Raw genomic sequence first — 23,675 nt, forward strand, 5'->3', positions numbered from 1 at the left:
TAAATCTGACCCATTGGTAATAACAGCCCAATGGCAAGATCCTGCTTGAAGATCTATACACCTATGTAAACATACCTCTTACAATGACACTGAATAAAGTGACATATTAGACAAAGTGACCAATTTATTAGCTATATCAACCAATTGTCGCATTTTTGTTTAAACCTGTAATATTGTTTTGGTCCTCATGGTGTTTCTCAGTCTTTCTGTTTTCCATTTTATGCATTAACAATTACTGATGAAGGCGGCAAGATTTTTTATATCTACAAATGTTTGTAAACAATTTTATTGCCATTTTGTTTGCAAACTAGTGTGCACATATAAATTAAAATGTATATCTTTGTATCCATCATCACATATTATAAAACATAGTCCCTGCTGTGTCTGTCTGTCGGTCTGAACACAATAAACTCAAACCTACCAAACTGTATACCTCTTTTATAATCATTGACAAAGATTCAATAAAGATTCCCTGTGATTAATTTGTAATTTGAAATCTCGGTATTGCTACTTCTTAATGTATTGCAATAACCAGATATATGTGTGTCAAAACACAGTCCAGTAAAGATTAAACATCTTATCAATTATCTTAAAAACATCCTTGTTTTATTGTAGAGGAAGACACCTCGGAACGTGGGAAACTTTACAAGCCAGTCTCACGGATAGATGAGCGCACACACACAAGCAGATGTGATCCGCAGCCTGGCACTGAAGTCGGACCCGCCGGGCCGCCCGCGCTCCCTCAAACAGAAGAGGGCAGGACAAAGAAGAAGAGTAACTTGGAACTATTCAAAGAGGAATTGAGACAGTATGTAGATTAACACTCTTGAGATGTAAATGGAAATGAAAACTTAACTGCATTTAATTTGTATTTGCCAATTTCCTTGTTTAGGAATTACATCTGCAGAGCTATAAATTTAAATGTATATCTATATTTTAATTGAAATTGAATAGGATGTTTCTATAATTGCAGTAAATTCCTGATTGTATATAAGCTGAAAATATGCAAAATACTTAATATCACTATCAGTATTGGGTGTAATCAATTATGTGAAAACAAGTGTAGAATAATTATTTTCATTACCAGGATTCAGGAGGAGCGCAACGAGCGACACAAGTTCAAGAATGTGTTGCGCGAGCGCGGCGCGGGCGCAGGTGTGGGCCCCGCCGCGCTCGGCGCGCAGCCCGTGGAGCCGCTCGACGCGCTGCCCGACGTCGGCTCCTACGACAACGGCGACCCCAACACCACCAACCTGTATCTGGGCAACCTGAACCCTAAGGTATTTACTCTTTACATATACATACATCTATTTCATACAACCATGTGTAAAATTAAGACAACTTCTATAATTTTTCATTAAAGTTTATATAGTTTTACAATAGAATAGGCCAGTAGCTTGTCTGATGATTACCTGCACTTGTTGATTTCCCTTTAATATCAGAAACAAACAAAGTGGTGATGTTGACTGACCATATTAAAGACATAGCAACTGCTTATACATTTATATCTTCTAACTTTGAACTATACCTCTGCCATATTGTTTGTAGATAACAGAGCAGCAGCTAATGGAGATATTCGGGCGGTACGGTCCGCTGGCCAGCATCAAGATAATGTGGCCGCGCTCCGACGAGGAGAAAGGCGCGCGGCAGAAACTGCGGCTTCGGCGTCGCGTTCATGTCGCGGAAGGATGGTGAACGAGCTGAGATGCATCAATGGTAACTGATTCAACAAAACTAAATAATGAAGCTTCCTTTGTCAAGTTTTTTTTCTTCTAACAAGAGTATACTGCTCTGAATGAGTAGATATTAAAAGTGAGTTGCTTCATCTTCAGACAGTTTTGAGATTAAAATATGTATCTCAACTTTTCTTCGAATTGAAAAACATTATATTATCTGTTGCTTGGTCATATGCAGATTCTCACTACTCAATATGCCATGAACATAGAAACATAGTTCTTTAAATAGTATGAAGTTCTAACTGCGAACTGTCCCCTGTAGGTAAGGAGGTGATGAGCTACGAGATGAAGCTGGGATGGGGCAAGGCGGTGGTGATCCCGCCGGTGCCGATCTACATCCCGCCGGCGCTGCTGCAGCCCAGCAAGCCGCCGCCACCGTCCGGTTTGCCCTTCAACGCACAGCCTCCCAAACACCTCATCAACAAGGTACCCACTACCATTCCACTATGATACAGGGTAAAACAACATACCGTTCGACAATCGTAAATAAAATTTATGGGAGTGTCTATAGATCTTATCTATAGGATATGTCACTTCCATACTTTTTATTTGTATTAGTTTCAACGATTGTGTAAAGGCATCATGTCTGAAGCCCCTGATTTGTCTAGAATGTGGGAATTAAACCTCGCATTACATTATTAGAAGTGTTTAATTTCAACTGTTTGTAGTGAGGTCTATATAAGCTTTATTAATTTGTTTTTTAACTAACTATTTAACTTACTAAATTACAAAGATTTATATAGATAGCCTTTAAAATAAAACCACCATATTATTATATTTTGCTAGCGATCACTGTATACATGGTGTTAAAAACCGCCATAACAAACCCGCCATAGTGGCCCACGTAAGTGTGTCGCGTTCCGGGATCAGCCTGTGTATATCCGGTTCGAATAGGCCGGCATAATTGTCGACTGCCGAGGGGTAATCATCTCTCGTCAGTCGACATTCTATTGGACCCCACTCTACTTACCATCAGGTGCAGTGGGACACTTTGACATGCAAGTATTAAAAAAAATATATTTTTAGATCCCGCGTGTGAGACCCGGCGAGTATTATCCTAGTGACCCTGAGGATCGGGAAACTTACGAACAGGTCGGTTATATTTTAATATACATACATATAGCTATAATATATATAAAGCTGAAGAGTTTGTTTGAATGCGCTAATCTCAGGAACTACTGATTTAAAAAATATTTTAGTGTCGGATAGCTCACCTATCCGACATGTTAGGCTATATATCATCTGCTATGACCAATAGAAACACAGCAGTAATGAAAACTGTTGCAATCTTTAGCCCGGAAAACTTAAACACGTGGGCGGAACCGCGGGCTAAAATTAGTCGTTAATATACTTTGCTGACTTTGCAGCCACAAGCCCTAATGTTTGTCAGTAAGGCGGTAATGGTGAAATAATTAAAATACTATATTTCAGATTTTATCACAATCTATAGTGAAAGTTGTGGTACCCACGGAGAGGTGAGTGTATTTTAATTGTTATAAAGTATAGCGTGTTAGTTTTATGCGGATTTTTGTAACTTAAGTTTGGTCGGTTTGGGTTGACTTTCTATTTGTTAATTTGTCACTTATTCAAATGATAAAATGCAAGCAGTGTTCCAAAGGCCACATAAATATTCAAACTATTATTGAATTCGTATGTATTTACATGCTATGATGTAATAGGAATAAATCTATCCTACTATCGTCAAAATATAATTGTCAATACATAAGTTTATAATCATTACTGTAAATATAACCATACATTTTTTATTATTATTTTGTTGTATCATATTTTTATTTCTGTAATATTTATGTTTATTTTTTATAGAAATAAAACACTTTATTACTTTATATTTTCATTCTTTCTACCTTTTTGTGACTGAAAAATATTTTCACTCTTAATTTTTCTTTAATTCCCTCAGGAACATTCTAATGCTAATCCATCGCATGGTGGAGTTCGTGATCCGTGAAGGTCCTATGTTCGAAGCAATCATCATGAACAAGGAGATCAACAACCCGTTCTTCCGTTTCCTGTTCGAGAACCAGTCGCCGGCGCATGTGTACTATCGATGGAAGCTGTTCTCCATGCTGCAGGGGGACTCGCCCAAGCAGTGGTCGCTCGACGACTTCCGTATGTTTAAAGGTACTGGTAGCATAAAAGTGACAGTTTTACTCTAGTTTGAAGCAATTGTAATACGGTTTTGGACATCAGGGCTGCGAGAAACTTTCCGTAGTGCTAGTTTTGTTTCATCATCATCATCATCAGCCACATAAAGTCCACTGCTGAGCATAGGCCTCCCCCAAAGATTTCCAGACGGACCTATCGAAAACGGCCTGCATCCAATGTGTTCTTGCGACCAGTTAGTTTTGTTTAGTAAAAAATATTTTTGTAAATATTATTGATGTTACTCATATTTAAATTTCAACTATAAAGGGTTACACGGGGTAATTGAAAAAACTAATTAAGGTCTTGCTTACGTGTTAAAAAATAATTCTGTTTTATAGTCTTACTGATATTTAAAACGAATATTGTCATTACAGATTTGAAAAATCATTTATAAATAGCTTAAAAATTATGTTTTGTTGTGATCAGGTGGTTCAGTGTGGCGGCCGCCGGTGATGAACTTGTACACAGCGGGCATGCCCGACGAGTTCGTCGAGGAGGAGGACGCCAAGGACAACATACGAGGCACGCTCTCCAACAAGTTAGTACCGTCTGCAAAACAATATGCAAATAACATCTGGGGTTGTATGCTACATGGACCTTGTAGAGACTAGATGGAATTTCCGTATTTTTCGGCATTTTTGGCATGCCTATTGTAATCAAATCTAACAGTTCATGTGATAGGACCCTTTTGTTTAATTCTTTATCCATGGTGCTTTACAACTGGCTTATCTAGTTGTAAATGTCCCTAACGTACTACTTAACGTTAAATGCTTTCTTAGTTCATTATTTTGTCTCCTGCTTGGCTATGGAGGAAGTGGACTATTAATTTCGTTGCGATATAAAGACAAATTAGTGTTCCCTGAGACTCGCCGAGCTTCACTGCTTGGTGTTATAAATTGCGTGCCACTGTTAATCCTGGCTTACAGGAGTTGTAGTGGTGGGTGTGAGCGTCTAAAAAAGTTAGTTCCGTTTCCTACATCTATACTTATAATAAATCTGTAGAGAGGTCAATTCTGTACATGAAATATATTTCCAAAATAACTATCAGGGTGTGATTAGGGATCGATACTGATGCCAAAAATGCAATTAGTAAAATTTTTGTCTGTCTGTCTGTCTGTCTGTCTGTCTGTCTGTCTGTATAACCGTTATAGAAACAAAACTACTCGACGGATTTTAACGAAACTTGGTACAATTATTTATCATACTCCTGTGCTGGTTATAGTATACTTTTCATCACGCTACAATTAATAGGAGCAGAGCAGTGAAGGGAAATGTTGGGAAAACGGGAGAAGTTATTCCATTTTTTAAGCTTCCGTCGCGTGTGCAACCTTAATGGTTAAAGCTACACAGAAATCATGTATGACGGAAATGTTCTCCTTAAAATTATGTAAAAATATCCCACGACAGCATATGTCTATCTTTTATGGTTGACTCACAATAACACGTGTAACTCCCGATAGCTTAGCAGTTCGAAGCTTTCTCATTATATTTGCCTACTCTTACGTTTATAACACTCTCAGTCAGCCCCGGATCTAGGGGCGCAGCCAGGGCCCGTGCCCCGGGCGGCGAATTTAGAGGGCGGGAAATTCAAACTTGGCAGACGAATACACATCTCATCATTAACGCAACTTTGACTACTGCGACATCTATACTCTATACTATCTATACTTCTATACTTCTATACTATTATATAAAGCTGAAGAGTTTGTTTGTTTGTTTGTTTGAACGCGCTAATCTCAGGAACTACCAGTCCAAACTGAAAAATTCTTTTTGCGTTGGATAGCCCTTTATTCGTGGATTGCTATAGGCTATATATCATCACGCTATACGCAATAGGAGCGGAGCAGTAATGGCTAATCTCTGGAACTACCGGTCCAAACTGAAAAATTCTTTTTGCGTTGGATAGCCCTTTGTTCGTGGAGTGCTCTAAGTTATATAACATCACGCTATGACCAATAGGAGCGGAGCAGTAATGGCTAATCTCAGGAACTACCAGTTTGAACTGAAAAATTCGTTGTGTTGGATAGCCCTTTATTTGTGGGGTGCTATAGGCTGTATATCATCACGCTATGACCAATAGGAGCGGAGCAGTAATTAAACATGTTGCAAATACGGGGACAATTTATTAGTTTTGAGAGCTTCTGTTGCGTGCGCTGCGTAAACGGTTAAAGTTATGCAACAATGATGTATGACGGGATTATCCCTCTTAAAAGGTTCTAAAAAAATATGTTATAAAACAAAGTCCCCGCTGCATCCGTCTGCCGGAACGTCTTAAACTCAAAAACTACCCAACGTATTAAGATAAAATTTGGTATGGAGACAGTTTGAAACCCTGGGAAGAACATAGGCTCCCGGGAAACTACTACTTTTATAATGGAAAACTTTAGCCTGAAAAACTTTAAAACGCGGGCGGAGCCGCGAGCAAAAGCTAGTTAAGGAATAAAACTATTGTAAAATATATTATCATGTTAATAGTTGGTATCGGAAAAGTTTTTTGGTTGTTTAGTAGCCTTGTAAAATTTAATTTTTTGAGATAATATGTGGTTTAGTCAGATCTGTAAAGTGATTACTCCCTAATGAGTTTTTATTAAATATACTTCAGTTGTTTTTAAAATTGATATTGATTAATAAACGGCTTGAAAATACACTAAGGTGCATTCGGCTATGTTCGGACAGTTTTACGTTGAGTTGAGAGGGAAAATATTTTAGAAAATATTTTTTTTCTCATAAAATATCCTCAAGTAAAGTCCCTTTTAGTGTTAAGAAGAGCGAAATCTACCTTTTAGCTTTGATTTCACATAGCACACCTGTTCTTGTTCGTAACATTAGCCCCGGTATAAAGGGTTGGGCAGAAGGAAATGGCGTCGCTGCCTATGTAGCTTAAACTAAAAAATAGCGATAGCTTTGTGGTATTTTTGCGTTATACTATCTTACTCTTTATCCGATCTTAGCTAAATGCAGCATTCCATGTTTATATGTATTGAATGGTTGTTTATACTGAAGCATTGTTGAGTCTGTGGTCCTGCAATTGTCAGGTAGAAGTGTCAGCTGTCAAGTGTGACGGCTGACGTTTTAAAAAGCGGCAGCCCTCCTCTCTCCTGTGCCCCTTGAGGCCCCTTATGATTGGACCATTGGTGTCCGTGGTTGATTTTATTAAACATAAATTTAAAACATAATAAGAGTGTTATTTATCATTATAACCGTGATACTACACATACGATGTGTATGTGTGTAGCCAGCGCGACCGGCTGGAGGAGCTGGTGCGGTCGCTGACGTGTATGTGTGTGTGTGTAGCCAGCGCGACCGGCTGGAGGAGCTGGTGCGGTCGCTGACGTGTATGTGTGTGTGTGTAGCCAGCGCGACCGGCTGGAGGAGCTGGTGCGGTCGCTGACGTGTATGTGTGTGTGTAGCCAGCGCGACCGGCTGGAGGAGCTGGTGCGGTCGCTGACGTGTATGTGTGTGTGTGTAGCCAGCGCGACCGGCTGGAGGAGCTGGTGCGGTCGCTGACGTGTATGTGTGTGTGTGTAGCCAGCGCGACCGGCTGGAGGAGCTGGTGCGGTCGCTGACGTGTATGTGTGTGTGTAGCCAGCGCGACCGGCTGGAGGAGCTGGTGCGGTCGCTGACGTGTATGTGTGTGTGTGTAGCCAGCGCGACCGGCTGGAGGAGCTGGTGCGGTCGCTGACGTGTATGTGTGTGTGTGTAGCCAGCGCGACCGGCTGGAGGAGCTGGTGCGGTCGCTGACGTGTATGTGTGTGTGTGTAGCCAGCGCGACCGGCTGGAGGAGCTGGTGCGGTCGCTGACGTGTATGTGTGTGTGGTGGTAGCCAGCGCGACCGGCTGGAGGAGCTGGTGCGGTCGCTGACGTGTATGTGTGTGTGTGTAGCCAGCGCGACCGGCTGGAGGAGCTGGTGCGGTCGCTGACGTGTATGTGTGTGTGTGTAGCCAGCGCGACCGGCTGGAGGAGCTGGTGCGGTCGCTGACGTGTATGTGTGTGTGTGTAGCCAGCGCGACCGGCTAGAGGAGCTGGTGCGGTCGCTGACGTGTATGTGTGTGTGTGTAGCCAGCGCGACCGGCTGGAGGAGCTGGTGCGGTCGCTGACGTGTATGTGTGTGTGTGTAGCCAGCGCGACCGGCTGGAGGAGCTGGTGCGGTCGCTGACGTGTATGTGTGTGTGTGTAGCCAGCGCGACCGGCTAGAGGAGCTGGTGCGGTCGCTGACGCCGGCGCGCGCGGCGGTGGGCGCGGCCATGGCGTGGTGCCTGGAGCACGCGGAGGCGGCCGGCGAGGTCGCCGCCTGCCTCGCCGAGGCGCTGGCCGGCGACTCCACGCCGCCGCACAAGCGCATCGCAAGACTCTACCTGCTCTCCGACATCCTGCACAACGCCGGCGCCAAGCTCACCAACGCCAGCGCCTTCCGCGCCGCGTGAGTCCCAAACACAACCCTTAACTACTCCTATATTAGTATAATAATAATATTAGGTTAATGAGGACAATATAATATCAAGTTGCGATTGAGATGATACTTGTAAATTAAATGTACTTGTAATATATTTCCATTTTATTTCAGTGTATGACGATCATATTATTTTAGTTAATTTAATATAAGGATATATTCATATATATTTCGAGAACAAAGTCTGGTAACTTTATGAAAAGTTGCATGTTTACGTAGAATTGATCATACGAGAAAAATATTCTCAATTATTTTACATCCAATATTATAACTTTTTTGCAAAACGCATCATAAAGTGTCGCGTCACGTTCAGTTTCCAGCAGCGACTGGTAGAGATCATGCGGCACTCACACCTGGCGTGGGCGCGCATGACTTCACGTCTGCAGCAGGAAGGTTTCCGCGCCAGGGTCACACGCATCCTGCAGGCCTGGGCCGACTGGGCTGTCTACCCCACCGACTTCCTGTTGCACATTAATGACGTATTCCTCGGTCAGGATAAGGTATGTGTGAGCCTTTGTTTAGAGTTCTTATTGACAATGTTATTTTGTTAAATTATATAATATCGATACTTGTACGAGCCAATAATGCTCATACAGCAATTATCGTACATATATTCGTCGATATGTGCTAAATAAAACAGTCGTCACAAAACACTCGTCACGCGCTAAACTATTATAAACAAACGTGCGACTTAGATTACTAAACGTATATCTTTATTTACAATAAACTCTTAAGCTTCAAAGTGGTTTGGCGTTAACTATTTTGGCCTACAAACACACAACTACTACCGGGCATCGCCAACGGCGAAAGCCCCATCATCCTTTTTGGTCCTTCGAGCATCAACAAAGACTGTAGGATCCTGTTTGATCCTTCAAATCTATCATCGGTGTGCTTGGGGTGGTTTCTTCCAATTTTACGTTAGCAAATGGGTGCTGTTGGCTTCCCAGAAGCGGGTTTCCCCAGCAGTATTGAGACGTTGCACATAGCGTAGAAGAGAGAGGGCTACACTGAGTACCAACCATCAATCAACCGGCGGAGATTACGTCTACTGCTTCAAAACAACAATAACTATCAGCGGAGATAACGTCTACTGCTGAGCGGGGATAACGTCCATCGCATTCACAACTACGTGCAACAGACACTTAGCAGAGATTACGTCTACTGCTTCAAACAACAAGAAACAAGAGGCGGAGATTACGTCTACTGCTTCAAAACAACAATAACTATCAGCGAAGATAACTTCTACTGCTGAGCGGGGATAACGTCCATCGCATTCACAACTATGTGCAACAGACACTTAGCAGAGATTACGTCTACTGCTTCAAACAACAAGAAACAAGAGGCAGAGATTACGTCTACTGCTTCAAACAACAAGAAACAAGAGGCGGAGATTACGTCTACTGCTTCAAAACAACAATAACTATCAGCGAAGATAACGTCTACTGCTGAGCGGGGATAACGTCCATCGCATTCACAACTATGTGCAACAGACACTTAGCAGAGATTACGTCTACTGCTTCAAACAACAAGAAACAAGAGGCGGAGATTACGTCTACTGCTTCAAAACAACAATAACTATCAGCGAAGATAACGTCTACTGCTGAGCGGGGATAACGTCCATCGCATTCACAACTATGTGCAACAGACACTTAGCAGAGATTACGTCTACTGCTTCAAACAACAAGAAACAAGAGGCGGAGATTACGTCTACTGCTTCAAAACAACAATAACTATCAGCGAAGATAACGTCTACTGCTGAGCGGGGATAACGTCCATCGCATTCACAACTATATGTGCAACAGACACTTAGCAGAGATTACGTCTACTGCTTCAAACAACAAGAAACAAGAGGCGGAGATTACGTCTACTGCTTCAAAACAACAATAACTATCAGCGAAGATAACGTCTACTGCTGAGCGGGGATAACGTCCATCGCATTCACAACTATGTGCAACAGACACTTAGCAGAGATTACGTCTACTGCTTCAAACAACAAGAAACAAGAGGCGGAGATTACGTCTACTGCTTCAAAACAACAATAACTATCAGCGAAGATAACGTCTACTGCTGAGCGGGGATAACGTCCATCGCATTCACAACTATGTGCAACAGACACTTAGCAGAGATTACGTCTACTGCTTCAAACAACAAGAAACAAGAGGCGGAGATTACGTCTACTGCTGAGCGGGGATAACGTCCATCGCATTCACAACTATGTGCAACAGACACTTAGCAGAGATTACGTCTACTGCTTCAAACAACAAGAAACAAGAGGCGGAGATTACGTCTACTGCTTCAAAACAACAATAACTATCAGCGGAGATAACGTCTACTGCTGAGCGGGGATAACGTCCATCGCATTCACAACCAAGGACGACTACTGTGAAAAATATTACACAGAAACAACAAAACGAGCAAGTAACGGGCACTATATAGTAAAGATGCCCATGAAAACTAATTATTATCAAAATGTTGGCAAGTCCAAGCCTCAAGCTATAGCACAATTTCTTCAATTAGAAAATAAAATGGCGAAACAAGAACATTTTGCAAAATTGTACAAGGAGTTCATCCGAGAATACATCCAATTGGGGCATATGAAACCCGTGACAGAAACCGAATGTCGAGCACAAATTTACCTACCACATCGTGGCGTATTAAGAGAAAGCTCAATAACAACCAAACTACGAGCTGTTTTCAACGCATCAATGAAAACAGACTCCGGCTACAGCCTAAACGACTTGATGGAAAAAGGGCCTAATCTTCAAAAAGACATCTTATCGCTTATCATCAAATGGCGGAGTTACAGATATGTTCCTAACGGCGGATATTGCCAAAATGTACCGCCAAATCCTTATTCATCAAGAACAACAACATCTTCAAAAATAATATGGAGGGATTCCACGAGAGAACCACTCAGAGATGCAACTATGTACCCTAACGTACGGCACCAAAGCCGCACCATTCCTTGCGATGCGCACCCTGCAACAACTGGCCAACGACGAAGGCAACGCCTACCCTTTAGCCCAGAAGGCGCTACAAAACGATTTTTATATGGATGACGTCATCACAGGACACCATACCATAGAATCAACGAAAGGTCTACAAAGAGAGCTTTATGAATTGCTACAAAAGGGTGGTTTTATTTTAAGGAAATGGTCTACAAACGAACCGTCTATTCTGAAAGAAATACAACCTGAACTAAGGAATGGTCCCATCGGAGATTTCAGTTTTAAACAACAAGAGTTAAGCAAAACGCTCGGACTAGCATGGGATGGAACAAGTGATACATTCCATTTTATTTGCGAAGAGCTGTCTAAAAACAAAAAGGCTGCGTACACAAAACGCAAGCTATTGTCTGAGATAAGCAAGATATACGATCCGCTCGGTTGGTTAGCACCAATGACCATAGTAGCTAAACTAATTTTTCAAAAATTGTGGAGCGAAGATTGTCGAAACATTGGATGGGATGAAACTGTACCAGAAGCCATACAACAAGATTGGATAAAAATTAAAACTGATTTACCAAACATAAACAATATCAGTTTACCAAGATGGATAAAAAACGAAAACAATAAAACAACGATCGAATTACAAGGCTTCTGTGACGCGAGTGAGCAAGCATATGCCTGCGTCATCTACAGCCGGACTACGTCACCTGCCGGCACTTACAACATTACATTACTAGCAGCAAAAACTAAGGTAGCACCACTTAAACGGAAAACAACGATTCCGAGATTGGAATTATGCGCCGCTGTTTTGCTAGCGAAACTCCTAGAAAGGATAACAAAAATCCTTGAAGATTACGATTTAAGAATATCCTGCTGGACTGATTCCAAAGTGGTCTTAGCATGGCTTCAGGGATGCCACAAGAAATATGAAAACTACATATTAAACAGAAGAACAAAAATAATTAACATTGTGCCTGCGATAAAATGGGGTTACGTGAAGACTACCGAAAACCCTGCCGACTGTGCAACGAGAGGACTTGCACCATCCAAACTGGTTGACTTCTCCCTGTGGTGGGAAGGACCTCAATGGCTCAAAAGAACACGGAAATGAAGTCCATACAAATAATGAAATTTATACTACGGACGAAGACATAAGAACAAATTGTTATACGATGAAAAGTACGGAACCCGTGTCAATTAAAAACAAATTAATTTATTTATTACTTGAACGCTATAGCAACATCGATCATATAACAAACATACTCGCATGGATATTGCGTTTCGCTGATGCATTAAAAAATAAAAGGAGGTCAAATGAGTGCATTAGACTGACTTTGACTGAAATTAACAACGCACTATGTATAATTATCGCAGCAGTACAAGAAAGTTATTTCGAAAATGAAATAAAATATCTCAAAAGAGATGGAAAACTTCCCAACCGAAGCACAATTTTGAAACTCAACCACTTTTTAGACTCGCATGGAATTCTACGCATTGGAGGCCGTCTGAAAAACTCAGGCTATTCCGAAGAAATCAAACATCCCATTCTCATACCAGGACGGGGAAGACTAACTCAACTCATAATTGAAAAGGCTCATAAACACACAACTACTACCGGGCATCGTCAACGGCGAAAGCCCCAACAATACTTATATTACACTTAATTGTGTTTTCATTTTTATTCCTAATTAGTAGACACAGGTATAATAATGTAAAGTTTTTGACTTATGACAGTTATTAAATAGTAGAAATAATTGAGCCCTATGCTTTGTTTCTCGTAGACTAGCGCGGCGCCCGAGGCGGAGAGCTCTGCGGCGGTGGGGTCCGGCGCGGAGAGCGGTGGCGCCTCCCCCGCGCGCTCCTCCGCCTCCGAGGAGTCCTGGGAGGGAGGCACGCGCGGCCCTCTCGACGGCGCCGCGCTGCGCCGCCTCGCCGCCACGCGACACGTGCACGCGCCCGCACACGCGCCCGCCGCTGCGCACGCGCACGCACCCGCCATCGCGCACGCCACGCACACTTCCACTGCCGACATCGACGGCGTGCCCGGTATACACGATACACATTACACTTACTACATACTATATAATATATCAAAATAATATACTAAAAAAAACTAGGAAAAGTAACTTATTTTTAGGTGACAACTAATATTTTTTTATTGTTTAATGAAATTAACATTAACCAAGAAATTATTTTCAACACTATAATTATGTCAAACATGTTATAAATAATATGTTTTTGACAGTGGATGAGGATATAGACGGCATTCCCCTGGAGTTGGAGGGCGGGTCGGAGGCGGAGGCGCGCGCGCCGGCGGCGGGGTTCGTGCCGTCGCGCTGGGAGACCGTGGAGCCCGCGCCCGCGCCCGCGCACGCGCCCGCGCCCGCCGCCGCCAGCCCGCCGCCCGCGCACCACGACGACGACGACGAGCGCGCCGCACTCGCCAACATGCACACCGACAAGTACGCACCCTGCTGCCAATGTCATAAACAGTACATTACATTAACAAGTCGCCAAATATAATCGCTAAACCCACTGCGCTTGATCATAATAAACATATACCTCGTACGGAAATATCAATGATTTTATATATCATGAATGTACTGAATCGATTATGTTCAATCGTTTAAATATGTATTTATTTTAAATATTACGACAGTAACGACGAGCAGTGTCTGAAACGTGAGACCCTCCGCGAGATCGAGGTGCGCGTGCTGAAGTACGCGGACGAGCTGGAGGCGGGCGTGAGGGCGCGCCGGCCCGGCCTCGCGCACCACCAGCAGATACAGCACTACAGGCGGAAACTCATCAAGAAGGTAAGAGGTCAACAGTAAATTACGTAACTCAAAAAATTTGCTAATGATAAAATAATTAACGAAGAGCTTATAAAAGCGTTCCAGGGGTTTCATTGTTAGACAGGGCTATTTGCCAAGAAATCGCAACGTTTTACTGTAATTCCACAAATTTTTCTGCCTGCAAAACTCGCCACCACCATCGCGCAACTTGGACTCCCATATTGGAAATGTCAATAAAATGTGACAACACGTGTCAAAATCATGAAACTCGTGGGACTTCATTTATTGACCCTAATCAATTGTGCCCGATTTGGGTGTTTACACCTATGTGCCTGTGATTGTCAAACAGTATTTCAAACAACGTCAAAGCTAATGCTATCAGTTTGATAAAATTTATTTTGGCAAATAGTTTCATTCTCTGTGCTCATACTTACTCAAATGAACACTGTTTCGCCTTATTGAACCTATGCCTAAATTAGTTAGAATTGTTACCATGTCGTTATACAATGTGTTTGGTGGCAGGCGGCGCGGGAGGCGCGGGAGGCGCGAGAGGCGCGGGAGGCGCGCGAGGGGCGCGAGGAGCGCACCGCCTCGCCCGAGCTGCGCCGGCGCTCGCCCGCCGAGGACGACGAGTATTCCACGTCTGTACCTCACTATTAAACTTTTAGCTGATCCCGAGCATAGACCGATCAAAATTTATCATTTTACATTTATAGGCATATAAAAATACTGTTCGAATTGTTTGATTTTGCCGACGGATCGAAAAATCGATTGGGATCGTTTATTGAAAAACGGTCGTTTATTGTAAATATATTTTATAAAATGTTTCAATCCCGGTTCCGAGATGATCGCTTTGGTCGTTTGCTCGCCTTATGATATAAAAAATATACAAAACGGATGAGTAAAAAAACGACTCTCGTTTATCTTCTTCAAAATAGCATCTTCTGTTAAAACTAAACAGTTTGATACGCGATAATAAAAGTAATCTATTCTATTACAGCACATCATCCAAGAAGTCCAAAAAATCAAGGGAACCGTCGTTATCACCACCACCAAAGAAATCTCGATACAGGTACTTTTTTTGATATCCTTGTTTTTATACTATAGCTTCCATCGTTTATCAGTAGTTCTGTCAATGTACGGTAGTTTCGTTATACACATTTCCTTGTAAATAAATAATCTGTGAATTTAATTTAAGTGAAAATTAATTCATATAGTCTATTTTAAATATTATTTACGTGAAAGCAAGTAGCAAAGTATTTTAAATATTGAAAACCTTTTTATTCCCAGCGACCGCAGAAGTCGATCCCGTTCGAGATCACGTGATAGGGAAAGAGACCGCGATAGATCTCGGGAGCGCGACCGGGAACGAGATAGAGAGAGGGAGAAAGAGCGTGAGCGCGAACGCGAGAGAGAAAGAGAGAGGCGAAGACGCTCGCCCGCCACGCCTCCAGCACACCACCACCGGAAGCACAGCAAACACGCCAAATACAAGTACTAATATTTAATGGTAGATGGCGTTAATACGAATTAAGAATATCGCTTTTGTAAGATAAAATATATCGAAAATTATATCAGAAAGCTGAATATAAGTTGTTTTATTTTCTTCACAGAAGTAATCTAGCCAATGTTAATACAGTAAATCGCAAGATAATATGATCAATACATTGAAACCAGTTTGTACACATGTGAAACTACTTTGGTTCTGAGTACTTGCTCTGAGCCCTTTACAATAAAGTTCTCAACATTATCGTTACAAAAAGTTTACAAACCAAAATTTTGTATTTAAGGCAATTTTATAGGGACCACTATGCTAGTGATTCTAGCCGAGTTCTACTTGGTAGCGGCAGGTCCGTGCACCTTCGGTGCATGACCGCCTGCAGATCTATTGTATATCAGTTTAACCATTGAGGAATCGCATAAAATATTGGGCCATGGATTATTGATGGTTAGTTCAGATGGCTATGGCAAGGAACGTAGGAGGAAGTACCGGTGATATAAACTGTGAGCCCACTTTTAACCGAACTCTAGTACAACCGTACTCAACCCTATTTTATCGATGTCGCAAAGACGTCTTAATAATAGTGTCTTAGGCCGCAATGTAAATTCATTGATCTGGAAGGCCTACAAAGATATAAAAAAAGAATCGGTTTATTTATATTAATAAAAAGTTCACACTTAACTAAATATTATTAAACTAAATATTATATGCATACAGCTCAAGTAATCTTTGGAAGTTTCTTTAATTTAAGTGTCATTTTGAAGTCAGGTACCCACCTGACTAATTATAGGGAATAATAAGGGACCCCCCTTACAAAAGGTTGGTGTTCCGCATGTAAATTCTCGTCGGGCCACAAGTTGACGATAGCTCCTTTAGTATCCGATATGTTGGTACATTTGTACTCCAAGAGATATCCTGTGGCACTAATAATGCGCTAAAATCTAAGTTTAGATTAGGATAAGAAACCTTATTTCTTTTTAATGTCAGCTTGATGTGGGTCAAGATAATATTATCCCGCTGTTTGAAGCAGATTATAGAACCTATATTTATGCTTTTATCTATATTTTATTACTAGTATTAAAAATGCGGAAATGTTTTGGTTTTGTCTTTCTTATATAAGATATTGTAGGTTACTTTATGTCCTGGATAAATGCATAAACTGGCAGATGTTTTAACTCTTATTGTTGGCGACGCGCCGACCTCGTCAGCTGCGTGCCGAACCCTTAGATGGCGCAAAGTGACTACAAAGCGAATAGTGATAATGAAATAAGGTAAATTAAAAATTGTATGTCTATTTTTGGTTATAACTTGTTGTAGGGTTTATGTATAGTTGATTTGATGTATTCGGATAGCGCTCATTGTAAGCTATAATTTGATGTATAACATGTACCTGTGCGTTTGATAACCTATAAAAAACTGACAATAATGTCAAATGCCATAACACAATAATCGTAGAAATTGGGTCGATCGGTCGTGGCTCTCTTTACGGTATAGCCGCGACCCACATAAGCTAACGTGTGCGACGTGTTATTTTGGGTTCAATCATCAATGGGCTGAAGAATTCAAGAAACAAGAAACTCAAGACTGAAAACTCCTTAAGACGGAAGACTCCTCTAGGCGGAAGACATCCTGAGAAGAGTAAAGGGGCGGGGTGGCATTTGGCCTATAGGGTGGCATTTGGCATGGCATTTATAGTTTCTTATATACAGTTTCTTATTTGCCGTCTCCCTACACTACACTCCTACTTCATCTGCCGCTGTTCAGGTATTAACTACATAACAACCACACATAGCTACAGTTACACCACGCTTTTTAAGGCATCAATCACAGCAACGTGGGAAAATATAACGGGCTGGGTACCGGCAGCAGTTTTTCAACTTAGTTAAACGCCCAGCAGCCGAGAGTACCTAAGGTCTTCCGGCAACCCAACACTTATAAGACATAGCACTGAGGTTTATAAAAGAAAAAAACACAAATAAAAGGCTGCATGATATATTTGTATCCAAGTAAACAATTCATTAAAATCATTGTAAATATATTTGCACTTCTAAGCTACACGAAATAAAAAAATACATTTGATATATAAAATGAGGACACGAAACATTTTGTATAATTTATAAATTAATCTCATATGCTCTTTAGTTTATGCGTAAAATAATATCAATTAATAGCTACTCGTTATGTGGTTTCGATTTGTTAAAACATTCGATAAGAATTATATTTTTTCTGGAAATACCGCTAGAGAGCTAAATATTTGAAGTAACTATATTTAATCCAAAAAAGTCTAATACGCTTACGGCGGTATAAAATCAACATTATAAAATACTTCGGAATTGTAGTGTAAAAATAAATAAATATCTCTTTATTTAGGTAACTACCAGAGCATGTGCAGTTATCGATTGTTATTTGACAACTACATCTTTAACAATTTAAAAAATACAAGTTTTTTATGAACTTAATGTGCCACTATTCCAACGTTAACGTATTAGACTCTAGAAATTTTATGATTAAAATTAAAAATTATGAGAATTTCATTCAATCCCGTGTAACAATTCACACATGTCTATAGGTTGATATTATTATTGTATTATAATTTAATTTTCAAAATTTTTTACAGAACTATTCACACTTACGCCTTTATTTCGAGATCACATTCCCAAATTGTTCTACCGAAACACCAATGTTTTAAGCCGCCATCAATTTCAAACATCTACGAACAACCATCACTTTTCCCTAAATTTAATATGTAAAATTTCACGCATTTACATGACTAGCCATGCTGGGCGTCTACTACACCCCACAATTCAAGTAACAGTACCACACAGCAGTCGAGAAAGATGAAAATCTTGAGTTCAAAATATTGCGTCATAGAGAATACAGAAGTCTCGACTTTATAGCTTCTGCTTGCATAGTCTGATCTTCCACTGATTTACTTTTACTTTAATGGTTATTTAACCGTAACTTTTGGCAATGTTTATCGTTTTCTTTTTATTATTTGGTGCAGGGGATTTCGCTGTCCTCGATTGTCACGCCGTCTCTCAGCTATATTGCTATCATTTCAAAGCATTTCAGCCTTTAATACACGATAATTCTCGATTCATTAGCGTTATCATAGCCTCGCAAGCATTCCGTTATCGATTACATTTTACCTAATTACACGGTGCCAACATATCGATATCCTGAATTCTCGTTCACTTATCAAACCATTGACATTAATACTTCTGTAAACCTTTTCTGATGTGAACGAGAATTTAAAATGTATACACTAAAACAATGATGATAATTTTAAAATTTACACAAACATACATTTTCGAGTTATTCACTATTTATAATCGCAAATATATTATACACGATAGAAATAATACTGAAATTGATTAACACATAATAACGTAAAACACAAAATAAATTCTTTAATTATTGTAAACATGTGACGATATTTGATTAAATTCCTTACAATAGCCTTACATAGCCTCGTGTGTAAAACTAGCTACTATTTGGACATTAGTATTACAGTTTTTGTATATTCTAAAGAGCGTTTCCGAGGCGCCATATTAGATAACTGAAATGTCGATGTCACACTCATAGATTATATGTATAGAAACAAAAAAAAATACATATTTTAGAAACAATAAATAACTCAATAAGAGGAAGGTAGGCAGTGAAATCAAAGAGAACACAATAATAAAAAATATAGATAGAATACAAAAGCGAGTATAGCGTGCAATATAAGAACTAATATCAGAAAGCCAATATGGCGTCTCGTTTATATCTAACTACAAAATGTTTAAACGTTATGCTGTTGCTAATCTACCCGTAGCGCAGGAATGTAATAAAAATATAATTCGTTTAATCACAGTTTATCGTAATTCACGGATCAGTTCTATTCGTAGTGGAGGTGTGCGGTTTCGTTACGATTGTCGCTTGATAGACTATAAGATACTTTATTTCCTTCGTCTATAGGTATATTATTGAAACTTATTTCTTGCATATGCAGTATAAGGAATATTGGGGGTTTATTACCAAACATATTGTCATAACTTGAATTTTCATTAAGAAATTAATTTACAAGTTGAACCAAGTTACGTAAACCTTGATGATTTTAACACATACCACTGCATATACATACGAAGGTCTTGCAAATTACATAGAATATTTTCTACATTCAAAAAATTTCTAGATTCTTGCCGTAATTTTGTAGGTTATCAAAACATTTTCGGATGCCTATGGTCCACTATTTATAGGAGAATCAAATTAAAAAAGGCATAGGAATTTGTACTAGTCACTGGGCTTTAATACAGATGTAATAAATTCATTTTTTTCAATTCCTTTTGGTGTAAATTGTTTAGAGATTGTTTATCTTCAAAACGTCATCAATTTTAATAGTAAATTGTAAAAAATTGATAGAAATCATTTTTACTTTATTGGGTTACAAAGGTCGTCTATTTTTTATTTCTTTTTTGTAAATTTGGCATTAATTATATTGGCTTTTAAATAAGTAAAATTCAAATAACGAAAGGAACTGTTACTATGTTAGAAATACATCTTGCGGTTATTTGACACTTACTGTTACATGCGGCCCACCTGATGTAGTGTTCCTATATTAGTGTATTATCTATGGTAAAGTGGTTACCATAGCCTATAATCGTTTGCGATATTATAGGATTTGTTTGCAAGTTATGGACCTAGTAAAGTCATTTTAAGCCCATTTAGACGAACCCAATATTGTTAATTTTCTTGGATTATGATTAACATGTCTCCAATGGATCCTAAATATATAAAGAGTCACTTAGAAATTTATAAAAATTACACCAATACTAACATTTATCGACTCTTAACGCGAAAATTTCCAATTAATTTGTTTTCAAATTGACGTGACTACTATCCTACTATATAATAGGTACCATTCATTAAAATTAATCACAGGAATTGAAACAGCTAAGCTAAGGCTACACAGTATACAGACTATAAAATTTTAAGCCTACATACACTTACACGAATGAGTATCGGTGAGTGGACAGTTACGAAATTAAAAATAAATTATAGCCTTTGCCAATTAATATCGATAAAAAATAATCGATGAAAAATTTCTATGAAGATCTACCCATTTCAAATACATAATTTCTTTTAGCGCTTTATAATATTAAGCTATTTTTATTTAATTGAAGTAATGTCCACTCATCACTACTCAGTTACATATATTTACACATTATTATCGGTGAAGGCCATGGTTTCCAACTAGCTGTAATCTGACATTGCGCTCACACGCTCTAACTACGAGTCTACGTCGCTACGTCGTGAATCTATCCGACAACTCGATACTATAATCGATATAAATATTCGAATCTTAAAGAATATTATTCGAATTCTTATTTATAAGAACTTATGTTCCAGTTCACAATTACGGGTCTTATCAATAGACTGTCGATAAAATCTAGGGAGGTGACATACGTTACTACTGAGTATTTTTGTCTTTATCGATTCTGTCATATATTAGTATCGAGCATCGACTAATTTTGTAAGTGCAACATTAGTCTTGTTAGTAAAATATATAGTTCCTCTTGATTAGCATAAGGCGTAATATATAAAGAATAACTTTGAGCGCGTCTCAATTTTTACTAAAGATTATAATTGTCTTTTAATTGTTTAATTAATACTATTCGTTATAATAAGCCGTCCACATATAACACTGTTATTAAGATTTAGTTAATTCAAAACAATTTCATATAGCGTCTGATATATTTCACATGTCTTGAAAGCGTGTCAAAGCGCAAAACTTTATTTCGACACCTTGTATCGAAAACATACTTTTGTTACACAAAAGCAAAATAATAATTTATTAGATCTCTTCTTCAATATTGCGTGTTCGTGAGTACAACAAAACACAACTATGACAATTATTACTCATCTTGTTCGCTCAAAACCATTTTACGTCTAATTGCATAATACAATTGTAGTTTAAAGGTACTCACTGTCACGCAATACCATGATATGTACGCAAGGTCAACACAAAACAACCGTCGGTGTAACCCGTGTGTGCTTGGTGTCGGTGCGTGCGCGTGCGTCACCTCCAGGCGCGGCGCGGCGGCGGGCGGCGCGGCGGCGCGTGTCCCGGCGAGCCCGGCGCCGACCACGGTCATCTGTACTGCCGGATCCGCCAGCACCGTACACGCCCGTCACTGGAAACATCATACACTCAGAACAACACTGGAATACACATGCTACCGCAACCATACTCCTTTAATATAGCCGTGCTAATGTTTCACTCATGTAAATTAGTTAACCACGCTAATAGTATTGAAATCCTTTAACAAACCAACTATAGTAAAGTAGTATGTTGTTTGATAGCATGTGTATTGTTGTATGACACCATCGACATGTGCAGCAAGCTAATGTGGACAACAGAGCCGCGGTCAGGTGCGGTGAGGACACACAGGAGGGTTAGTTACAAACCACTACACTAATAGTATTGCTGCAATCATAATCTATTGAATGGGGATGAATGGAAATATCTTCTACACATTGACTTTATTTTCAATTTTGCCGCATTAGTCTTTACTCTCAACTCTTCAAAGCAAATACAACCCAAAACACTTACAGTAGTTAGAAGAAAGAAACTTCGTTCAGAAGAACAAGCTATATATTTATCGACAGAGAAGCTCAGCACGGTGTTAGCATTATGAATGGCGATATAAAAGCGGCGGCGTCGTGTGCTCGTGGCGACACAGCAAGGTAGTGACGGATAATACTTATCGACAATTATTAGAATAATATCGAATAAGTTTCTTTATTTGTGTAAATAGACCTCCTATCAAACAAAAGCTATTATTCGTTGTGAGCACAATACACTTAAAAATATATTAAAATATCGACTTGTAAGATATGATAATTATCGATATTTTGAACCTAAATGAATAATAATTTTGTAATAAATACAGAGAAAAAGAAGGCCGAATAATTAAATAAAAAAATGATATTGATATCTACCGTGACATAGCGAATACGATGATTGTTATATTCGATATCTTAATGCAGTTGTTAGTAGCAACAAAAAAAAACGTTAGCACACGAACACGCTGTAACTAGCAACGAGTGAAAGCTGGAACCAATCTTAAAGGCGTTTTGGAAGGCAGAAACATCGATATGATTACTAATTACTGTTAATGAGGTTTTATGTCGATATTAGATTTTTTCTGATGTAGGTCTTGTTTGCAAATACTGCTGCGAGTTTTATTAGCTGGGAGCATTCGTATGTCTATACGAATCCTTCTAAGAAACTAATGGGACATTCTGGGGACTTTTGAATTATGTTATGATTATGATTGTTTTAAACTTGATAGTATGATATCAGAACGTAACCTGTCACAGACAGATACAATGTTTTTGTATTTGTCCACGAGTTTGAGAATGATAAAAAAAAAACAGCCAGGGAATAATTATATTAATTAACTTTTACCTTTAGAATTGTATAGCCTTTAAAACCGATTCCACAGTTCTTTTTTGGTTATTTTGCACGCTTGTGACATCTAGTGAGAATGAGCACTGCGCTGGTTCTAGCAACATCTATTGGCCAATTTATACAAATAGCTAACCGATCAAACTACGTGTTATTTACACGTTAAAATGCTCAAAACAAAACATTTCTCCTCTTAAGTTGCAGTTTAATTTTGGATATACAAAATCTGTTTTTTAATCTTCTTATAAAAACAATTCTGTTTTATAAAGGGAATCATTAAATTTTTATATAATGCCTCAAAAATCTTATATATTTTTTCTTTTTTTTTTACATATTATGTAGGCAATGAGGGTAGTATATCTTTCCGTGTAATTTTAGACTTAAATTATCTGATCTCTTTTCAAGAGTTTTGTTTGGAAGTAATAAACGAGCGTTAACACAAGTAAGCATAAAATCAGTGTTCACGAATTGTACTGTGCTTGTGAAACAATGTGCTTGGAAAACAGTGGCATAAATATTTCTCACAGAGATTTTCTCTATCAAAGTGCAATCTTAAGAGGAGTATGCGTGTGACATAAGGTTGACAATGGCACAAACGTGTTGTAACGTGTGCGGCGGCGCGGGGCGGG

At 39.4% G+C, this 23,675-nt stretch overlaps 2 protein-coding genes across 2 annotated transcripts in view; one reads left to right on the forward strand and one right to left on the reverse strand.

Moving 5' to 3' along the window:
- LOC115441489 (U2 snRNP-associated SURP motif-containing protein) overlaps positions 1 to 15,679 on the forward strand; it is a 36,196-nt gene extending 20,517 nt beyond the window's left edge. Inside the window, exons 9-18 of the mRNA XM_037442690.1 lie at positions 3,655 to 3,875; positions 4,326 to 4,437; positions 8,077 to 8,319; positions 8,663 to 8,849; positions 13,079 to 13,343; positions 13,543 to 13,759; positions 13,957 to 14,113; positions 14,615 to 14,733; positions 15,093 to 15,164; positions 15,383 to 15,679. Coding sequence (XP_037298587.1) covers positions 3,655 to 3,875; positions 4,326 to 4,437; positions 8,077 to 8,319; positions 8,663 to 8,849; positions 13,079 to 13,343; positions 13,543 to 13,759; positions 13,957 to 14,113; positions 14,615 to 14,733; positions 15,093 to 15,164; positions 15,383 to 15,593 — 1,804 coding nt within the window. The 3' untranslated portion in view covers positions 15,594 to 15,679. The remainder of the gene's footprint in view (positions 1 to 3,654; positions 3,876 to 4,325; positions 4,438 to 8,076; positions 8,320 to 8,662; positions 8,850 to 13,078; positions 13,344 to 13,542; positions 13,760 to 13,956; positions 14,114 to 14,614; positions 14,734 to 15,092; positions 15,165 to 15,382) is intronic.
- A 1,890-nt stretch (positions 15,680 to 17,569) lies between these two features.
- LOC119190580 (kinesin-like protein KIF21B) overlaps positions 17,570 to 23,675 on the reverse strand; it is a 56,783-nt gene continuing 50,677 nt past the window's right edge. Inside the window, exon 9 of the mRNA XM_037442793.1 lies at positions 17,570 to 21,769. Within this exon, the coding sequence (XP_037298690.1) occupies positions 21,727 to 21,769 (43 nt within the window). The 3' untranslated portion in view covers positions 17,570 to 21,726. The remainder of the gene's footprint in view (positions 21,770 to 23,675) is intronic.

Source organism: Manduca sexta, chromosome 25, assembly GCF_014839805.1.
Source record: "Manduca sexta isolate Smith_Timp_Sample1 chromosome 25, JHU_Msex_v1.0, whole genome shotgun sequence".
NCBI classification, from domain to species: domain Eukaryota; kingdom Metazoa; phylum Arthropoda; class Insecta; order Lepidoptera; family Sphingidae; genus Manduca; species Manduca sexta.